The sequence below is a fragment of the Arvicola amphibius genome, chromosome 10 (assembly GCF_903992535.2).
Source record: "Arvicola amphibius chromosome 10, mArvAmp1.2, whole genome shotgun sequence".
NCBI classification, from domain to species: domain Eukaryota; kingdom Metazoa; phylum Chordata; class Mammalia; order Rodentia; family Cricetidae; genus Arvicola; species Arvicola amphibius.
Window position 1 is genome coordinate 81,543,563 of NC_052056.1, and position 9,047 is coordinate 81,552,609.

At 49.8% G+C, this 9,047-nt stretch overlaps 1 protein-coding gene across 3 annotated transcripts in view; it reads left to right on the forward strand.

The window, feature by feature from the left end:
• LOC119825255 (MLX interacting protein) overlaps nucleotides 1-7,923 on the forward strand; it is a 59,716-nt gene extending 51,793 nt beyond the window's left edge. For 2 of the 3 annotated variants that reach the window (XM_038346016.1, XM_038346019.1), the window contains exons 14-17: nucleotides 53-180; nucleotides 383-506; nucleotides 2,432-2,561; nucleotides 3,140-7,923. In XM_038346016.1, the coding sequence (XP_038201944.1) occupies nucleotides 53-180; nucleotides 383-506; nucleotides 2,432-2,561; nucleotides 3,140-3,261 (504 nt within the window). In that variant the 3' untranslated portion in view covers nucleotides 3,262-7,923. Of the gene's footprint in view, nucleotides 1-52; nucleotides 181-382; nucleotides 507-2,114; nucleotides 2,562-3,139 lie in introns of those variants that run through there. The other variant, XM_038346017.1, reaches the window with a different exon arrangement.
• Nucleotides 7,924-9,047: the final 1,124 nt, after the last annotated feature.

Sequence of the window (9,047 nt, forward strand, 5' to 3'; positions counted from 1 at the left end):
TGTGCTACTGGCCAGCTAAGTATTGCCCCCCTGAGCCACCTGTCCTCTACAGACTAGCCATGCCATCACACTGCAGAAGACCATGGAGTACATCACCAAGCTGCAGCAGGAGCGGATGCAGATGCAAGAGGAGGCCCGGAGGCTTCGGGAAGAAATTGAGGAGCTCAACACCACCATCATGTGAGGTTCCATTTGAGTGCTCCACCCCATGTATTTCCGTGTCTCAAAAGCAGAGGGGACCCTTTGTGGCCTTTGCTACTGTATTGCAGCAGTTTAGCTTCTTGTCCTCCTCTCTATCTGGCTGTGTCCTGCCTGTCTGGTCTCCCAGGGTCCTCCTCTACAGTCACTACCCCAAAGCATCCCCTGGTTACTGTTGTTTCAGCTCCTGCCAACAGCTGCTCCCTGCCACAGGAGTCCCTGTCAGCTGCCGCCAGTCTGACCACATGAAAGAAATGTTTGATGAATATGTGAGAAGTAGGATCCTGCAGAATTGGAAATTCTGGATTGTATCCTTAGGTTTTCCTTGCTCTTCCCTTCCCCAGGCAGCACACTGAAACAGTGGACAGTGCTCTCGGGCACCCCTCGGAGAAAGATTCTCACAGTTGTCAGAGTTCAGGACTAGCAATGCTATTTTATCTCAGGGAGAGAAGACTCTGGACTGGCTCTAGGGGCTGGGGAGACCACATCCAAGAGGCTTTGCAGGAAGGGGCAGGGAGGTAGATGCCCTGCTTTGCTCTCTAAACTTTGGCAAACAAAAGCAGCTTGATAACTGAAGAGACAGCAAGGTGAGAAGGAGAGGCCCCTTCTGACAGCCAGCGACAGAGAGGGTGAGCCCTACCTGCTGTGACATTGGAAAGAAACCAGGGCTTACTGAGTTACTGAGAGGCCAGACCCTAATGCGGTCGTGTGGTTTGTTTCTTCTCTTATTTGTGGGGGGTTTTAATTATTTTTTTAATTATGTGTGAGTGTGTGTATGTGTGTGCGCGTGCACGCACGAGTGTGTGTGTTGAGTGCAAGTACCTGCAGAGTCCAAAGAGGGATTGGATCCATTGGAGCTGGAGTCATAGGCTGTTGTGAGCCTCTTGACACAATCCCTGGGAACTGAACTGGAGTCCTTTGCAAGAGCAGTACGTGCTCTTAACTGCCAAACCATATAGTTCTTTGTTTTGTTTTTTGAGAGAAGAGTCTTTGGTGCCCAGGGTGGTCATGAACTCTTGAGCTCAAACAATCCTCCTGCCCCAGCTTTCCAAGTAGCTATAGGTAGGGTTTGAAGCCTGTTCCCTCAGATTTTTCTCTGCCTTTGTGCCCCTGGTCTTGAGTACCACAATAAAGCATGTCCACCCAGGTGCCAGGACCTCTGATCTCAGCCTTTGAGGTGGCAGCATTGCTGATACAGGATGGTTGCTGCCCATCTGTTTTCCAACAGCCCTGCTCTGAACATGGTCAGCTTATGTGACAGGTCACCTATGACAGGACAGTCCCTGGAAACACAGTTGTATGGAAAGAAGGAAAGTGTGGTGAAGGTAGAGTGTGTGTATGTGTGTCCTGCACTTCAGAGCTAAGTTTGTTTATATTTTGTTTGCTTGTTTTTGAGACTGTCTCAGTTGTAGTGTAGGCTGGTCTAGGAATTGCTTTGCAGTACAGTATCCTCTTCCTCTTAAGTGTGCCACCATGCCTGTGTATTTGTACTACTTTTATTAGTATTGAGAATGAGACTCAAGGCTTCACATACTCTGTCTAGGTCAGGACTCTGTCAGGGAGCCTAAGAGCCTGACTTGAGATGGCTGACAGCATGTCTCCTCCCCAGCTTGCTTTGCTCTCTTATTCTGCCATTAGTAGTAGAGCCTGGTCACATATGGAATGTCAGAAGTGCTTTAGTAAAATGCTACATTCCTCATTTTTAGGCTAAGGTGGGTACTATAGACATCAGAATTCAAGAAAAACATTTCTATCTCTACTGCCCCATCCTTTGGGAGCTCTGCAGGAAGTGGGGAGCTTGCAGGCTGTGCACAACACAAAAACGTCAGGCTCCAGCTGCAGGCAGACACTTTGCTTTTGAGTGTTGTGTTGTGTGCCTCTAATGTTCCTGTCATGTCTCCTCTCTTCCCACACAGCTATCTCCTGTAACTGGCTAACCTATGGTCTCGTGTTCCCCTCATTGTTTACCCTGTACCAGGCTAAAGAAACTGTCTTCTGTCTCCTCAAAGGTCAGTCATAGTAAGAGCAAACCATTGAATCTCATGGTGGGCACACCTTGCCTGGCAGTAATTGACTTGGCCCTTCCTCTCTCTGATCAGTTTTCGGTAGGTAATTATTTGCCATTTCTGAGGGAGGTCAGCAGGTAAGCCTGGCTTGCCTGAGCTTGCCTTCTTTATCTGTGTGCTCGTTAGCCCTCCTCAGTGTTCACATTTTCCTTAACATGGTCCTGTAGTTCAGCATGATCATCAAGCCACTGTTTGAGTCTTTCAAGGGAATGGTGTCTACCAGCAGCTTGGACGAGTTTCACCGAACGGCGCTTTCCTGGCTGGACCAGCACTGTTCTTTGCCTGTCCTCAGGCCAAGTGAGTCTGGAATACCGGAGTTTAGTACTTCATGCTGGTTCAGAAGGGAGAAGAACCCTTATGTGGGCAGTGACAGAAAAGTTTAAACTCTACTGCACAAAGCCAGGCCAGAGGCCTGAGGACAACGCTGAAGGGATCCTAGAACCAGAAAAGCTCTAGGAGCCAGCCTGGGTCCCTGGGCCCTCTCAACAGGCCTGCAGTTAGTCACATCCAACTTACATTTATTGAATATTTGTTATTTGTCAGACTCTGTTTTAGGTAAATTTTATGCTTTCTTACTTAATTTCTTATTTAGTTTTAAAACTACAACCATATATTAAAGTTACAGAAGTTCAGTATTAGAGCAAGAACAACACTCTGGCAGCAGGAGCTGCCTAGAATCCTTGGACCACTTGCAGCCCCTGCTAGGGTCTGCATTGGCAGGATGTGAGACTGGGTCTCAGAATGGGGCCCCCGTCATTTTCTCCATAGTTGACTCTGGCCATCATCCTTAATGCTTGGGAATCATGTGTGAAGTTTGCATCCTATCATTCTGAGTCTTGTGCCCCAGGCTAATTACTGCCTCCTCTCTCTTGCAGTGGTGCTGAGTACCCTCCGGCAGCTGAGCACCACCACCTCCATCCTGACAGACCCATCCCAGCTGCCAGAGCAGGCATCAGAGGCTGTTTCCAGGATTGGCAAGAGATTGGGGGAATCCTAAGATTAGTTGGCATGTGGCTGCATGAGATGCCTGAAGACCCCCCTGTACCCTTCCTGATGCACGGCCTCAGGGCTCACTGCGCCTATCAAGACGATGCTGTGCTCAGGTCTGAAGCAGGCTGGGGCCTGCCCACAGCAGTGTCCCATCTTGGGAACCTAGCTGTGCCCTCTCACTCAGTGACTCAATCATAGTCTCCCCTGCATGGGGCCCAGACAAAGGGAAACATCAGCTGTTCTGCTCCTGCCCTCCTGGTGGCCTACTGGGGTCCAGGGCTAGCAAGTGCAAGACAAGGGACAAAGCCTAGTCCTGCAGGTGGTATCATCCAGGGTCCTCAGGATTCCTTTCTTGAGACTTAGAGATTTGGCCCTGTCACATCATTATCCACTTGTGCTCCTCTGGCAACCCCTGCACACTTTTGACCTCTGTAGCAGCAGTGATTCTTCCTCTCCATCTCCTGCGGGGCAGCACCTGACCTCTGGGCTACCGCTCTGACCTCTGCAGAAAGGAATGTGCCTCCTCCCTGGTGTATCCTATTGAAGGGGAAACTGCCACCAACCCCTGAGCACACAGGGAGAGTAATGGGTGTGGAAGCCAACTGGTCAGGACAGTGGTGCATGCAGTGCACTCGGAGACCCTCCAAGCAGTGTCATATCTGTTATGTCTCAGTCCTACCTGGCATCACAGTCACCATGAAGTTCCCAACATTGCCTTGGCCTTGCCTCCCAGCTGAGGCCCTTCCGTGCCTGTTTCTGCCCACTTTACTCTGCAGTTATGGAGGAGGCAAGTACACTCCAGGGACTGTCACCTTTGGTTCTAGCATTAGAAAGGTCAGACTCCATGATGCTGCTGTCATCCTGATCATTTTATCTGATATTTAGCTGGGAGCTCCAAAACAGGACAGTTCTCAGACCAAAGATGTCACCCTACTAAAGAAGTCTGAACAACCTTGTGTGAGGAAGAAGAAACAGCTGACAGGCAGGATGCCAAGGAGTTAGCCGGTGAAGCTGTCTCCAGGCTAGATGGTAAAGAGCTGTGCTCAGATTTGAACCAGTGACGCTTGGAAGGTGACGTGTGTCTGAAGGTTCAAGTGCCCTAGTGTGCGTGTTACAGTTGGTAGAGACAGGGAAAGGTTGGGGGAGAGGGCACTTGACCCTCATCCTTCTCCTTGCTGCCTCTGAGATGCCGCAGGTGGTGAGGTACTCTCTCCAGCTCTCAGGGAGCCCAGTCAAGGGCACCTCCCGGGAAGAATGTGCTTTTTCTCCTGCTGTGACACCTAGAGCAGGCAGCGGGCTTTCCTTTGAATTCTGTCCTCGCCCCTCCTCACCGTGCTGCCTGTCCTGAGGGGACCACGTGAAGCCGAGAGCCCAGCCCGTCCCCTGAAGTTCTGATTCATTGGGAGCTCCTGCTGTTGGCCGAGGCCTGCCCTGGACTAAATAGGTGGAGAACAAAGAAAGGCTAGGGGCTGTTGACTGTGCCACCGTTGATGCTATGAGCCCCTGACCACATGCTTGCTCCATTGTCTAATTTCTGTCCTGTTTGGGAATAGCATGGTGGCCCTCCTCAGCTGACCCCAAAAAGCATGTTTACAGGTTGAAGGATGAGCACAAGGCACCTGGGCTGAGCCTTGGAGTTTCCACCAGGCACCCCTTCCTTTCCCCAAAACAAGGTGAAATCATTCTTCAGAAGATGCAGGCCACTGTGGTAGAAGGAAAAACTAAACCGCTGCTGTGAGGGCCTCGAGAAGCCCAGCCCTTCCTCCTCCCATGCACGTGACATGGGCCATACCATGGACTCCAGGTTCTCTCTGCGCTTGCTGGGGAGTAACCTTGTTTTTAAAACTCTGTGGGTATAAGATTGGCTTTTTGCTTCTCTTGCCTACCTCTCCACCATTTTGCTGAGTTAATCTCATCCTGTTTCATCAGACGTTTTAAGGCTGTTAGATTGTGTAAAATTGGGGTGAGAGAGGAGAGTGAGAGAGTGTGTGCGTGTGTGTGTCTGCGTGTGTACATGCATGTGTGTCTCTCTGTGTGTGTCCTGGTAGACTTTATTAGGTGCATTTTTTTTTTGTGACTCCATTTTCTTTTTCTTGGTGCTCACTTAGGCCGTGGCTGTGAGGTCATGATGCTTTAAAGTCTCCAGGAATGATTCTACCTTAGAGATTTTCTTGTTTTGAAATCTTGCCTGATGAACCTGGCCAATCAGAGGGTCCTAGCCTTGACTTCTGTCCTGGACACCAAGGCCCCTGTGCTGGGGGTCTCCCTGGGTGCTGGCCACACTGTTGGACCAGGCTTGTTTACAGTTCTTTCACTCCCATTCCTGTCCCCACTCATGTGGTAGAAACTTCAGAATGTTGCTGCTTTGGAGACTAAGAATATTGGCCTGAAAGGATAACCCACAAGGCCACCTGGGAAATCTCTGCAAGGGTTTCCGTGAAATCTTCACAAGCCATCAGCGCTGTTCTGTCTGTTCTTTCACTATGAGTGGGGCCTGCAGAGGCAGGGAGCTCTGGCTGAAGGGCTTCCTCAAAGTTAGCAGAAGTTATGCACCAGTTGTCCACCCTCGGGAGAGGCTAGCCACGCTCCAGTGGCTTTGCACAGCACAAAGGAAACACTGCAGCTTTAGAACTTGTTGATATACTGGGTCTTGTAAAGGAGTCTGGAAGTGATGAGCCAGCACAGATTCTCATGTGACCCAGCCATGAACCCTGGATGTTGTCAGTGTTCTCAGGACCTGTTACCTCCCAATAGTCCCCCCCACCCAACATACATACTTTAGAGATCTGTCCTCAGATCTGTGCCCTGGTGAAGAGTGACATCCCTGTAGATTCCTAGAGGACATGGCATCTATTCGCTGGTATCGTCCAGTGGCGGATGGCACTGCCTGCCTGCTGGATCACCTGGCCTCGGTTCAGCCTCTCCTCCGTTCACTTACTCTTGTCTTCCTTCTACACTGTCAGAGATCCCTTTCTGTTATTTTTTTTTCTTTTTTTTTTCGAAACAGGGTTACTCTGTAGCTTTGGTGCCTGTCCTGGAACTAGCTCTTATAGACCAGGCTGGCCTCGAATTCACGGAGATCCGCCTGCCTCTGCCTCCCGAGTGCTGTGATTAAAGGCGTGCACCACCACTGCCCTGCCCCCTTTCTGTTTATTCTAACCTGGCTCTTCAAGACTTTTAGTCCTACTACCTGAGGCGTTCTGAGAGACCCTGGGTGTGTGCGGGGCTCTCCCTTTTCTCTCCTGAGGGTAGAAATTGCCTCTTAGACACCTAGAGACCAGGGCACAGTTGAAACCCACCAGTGTGTGTGGAACTTGGTTTTTCAGTGTATAGTCCTGCTGGCAAGGTGTGTGGACAGTGATACAGGAATAGTCACCTGGAGTGCTGGTGTTGCCAAGAAGTGCAACTTTGATCTCAGTCCCTTGATGCTGTGTAGTGTTTCAGAGGACCTGTTTCTGGGTCTGCGCATGTCTGGAAGGAAGGGAAAGTGAGGTTGCAGTGGAAGAACATGGAGCTCAGGCGTGTGTGATGTGTGTTCCTCCAGCACACACCGTGCCTAGGACCTACTGAGCAGGTTTTGAGATTTTTGTTTGTTTTTTGGTTTTCCAGGGAGGGTTTCTCTGTGTAGCTTTGGAGCCTATCCTGGAACTCACTCTGTAGACCAGACTGGCCTTGAATTCACAGAGAGCCACCTGCCTCTGCCTCAAAAGTGCTGGGTTTAAAGGCATGTGCCCCCACTGCCTGCCTAGGTGTTGTGATCTTAAAACCCATGGGCAGCTGGTGGGAGACACCAGCAGTGTGAGAAAAGCCTTAGGAAACAGCCCCCACCCTGTGCCGCCTCTTCAGATGTGGGCAAGAACAGGTCAGCTACCAGCTTTCTGAGGAATGGACCTCCCTGCTCACTAGGTAGGCCTGACTGCTGTCAGAGCTTGCCAGACTCAACCTTCTGGGAAGAAAAGGGAACTTTCCATAATGAATGATAACGTGTGTGTGCACGCGCGCTTGCTCAAGCCTGTGTGTGTGTGCATGTGTGCTTACTTTGTGGAATTTTATTTTTGTGAGATTCCTTTCCAGTTATTTAGCAGAATTCACCTATATCTTTCCGCCAATTTTTGTTCCACAATTATAACCCTAGGCATAGTGAATTTGGAATTCCTTTGGGATTTCTAGTCTGGCATTCTCAAGAACTGAGATTGCGGAAGGGAGGGAGACACTGACATTTCCTAGTTTACATCCTGCAGGTTAAAAGGTCTCATGGCCTCAACCAGTCTGTGTCTCTCATGGGGGAATCCAGTATCTCACCCCCAGGTACCTTGTCACCTGGATCCTCACCCTGTAAAGGGAAAGCAGGCTTGTTTGCCTGCTCTGCAGTGCCCCAGCTGAAGCAGCATGTTCTCCTTCAAGTCCTTGAGGTTTCAGCTTCTGTGCACAGGCCGAGTGTCTGTCCTGTGCTTTGGTGATGGTGTAGGGCTCCTTTGAGGAGGCCGCTACTCCTGGGTTAGGGTGGGCTCCACTTAAACCAGAGATCCTTGGGACTGCTCCCCGAGCTGGTCCTCTTGATGCCCTGCTGTTGACAGGCACGTTTCCACCAGCTGTACCGAACACTACAATGCATTTTTAAAACTATATTTGCATCTAAGACAATAAATAGACTTATTTTTTTTGGAAAGCTTGTTCTGTGTGACTTTCAGTGCTGCCCATCGAGCAGTGGGAGGGATGAAATAAGGAGATTGGAGCCGTGTGATGTCCTGGCTGACTGGCTCTCTGCAATCAGGAGTGGAGGTATATGGAGCAGGTGGGCAGGAGAATTCTGGAGGTGTGTCCATGAAGATGATATTCCTAGAAGCCTGCATGCAGAGAGAACTGGTGACAGACACTGGGCATGCTGAGTGCTACCTATGAGCTCTTACCCGATGGTCTGGTAACTCATGGAGCTCTATGCCCATAATGTACATTACTGTTAGCATGGCCTACACTTTAGAGGGGTCCCAGTAGCTTCCTTTGCTAACTGTTGACCCAGAACCCTAGACAGAATACTGAAATGTTGACCAGTAGAGATGCCCTCTTGTCCAGGGCTGAGAAGGTTCTGATCATCTCTTTAAATTGGAAGCTTTCTTCACACCGTCTTCCCTAGTTGCTCACCTCACCCTGACTCCGCACCTGGACAGAGTGGCTAACAAGAGCCAGCCTCTATGGGAACTACTGGCTTTTTTCATGAGATAACGGCCTAGATCTAAATCTCTTTACCTGAAACTCTCTGAGCTAATATGCACTCTTATCTTCTCAAAACGCCACACCTCCAAGAAAAAAATCATGGCACAAAGCAAGAGAACTGGAGTCCCTTCAGAGAAAGATGAGTGGTTCACAGCTTGTTAGCTTAAAGGACCCTGGTTTCCACTGTGCTGAGAGCTATCTGCTCTGATCTTTTCAAAGTTTTGAATCCATCTCTATGCATCTCTGGGGTTTTGGAAAATGCTACAAGAGGCAGAATTTGGAGAAGGTCAAGTTTGGGTGAACCAGAGAGCCAGTAGCAGCAGTTCAAGTGCTCGGTACTGGAGCAGACTGAGGAGTTTGGTCAGAGCCCAGTGCCGAGTGTGTATTGAGCCCCTGCTGTGGTCAGACTTCATGTCGTATATAGCTCTGAACAGTTCACAAATTCATGGGACTCTTATGAGGCCACAGCTAAAAGGTCATCTTTGTCTTACAAATGGCTTCCCTTCTCTGCCAGTTGCCGAGCCAAATCTGATATCCTTGTCTTCTCCCCTTCGTCCTTCAACACTAGACTTGTCAGGT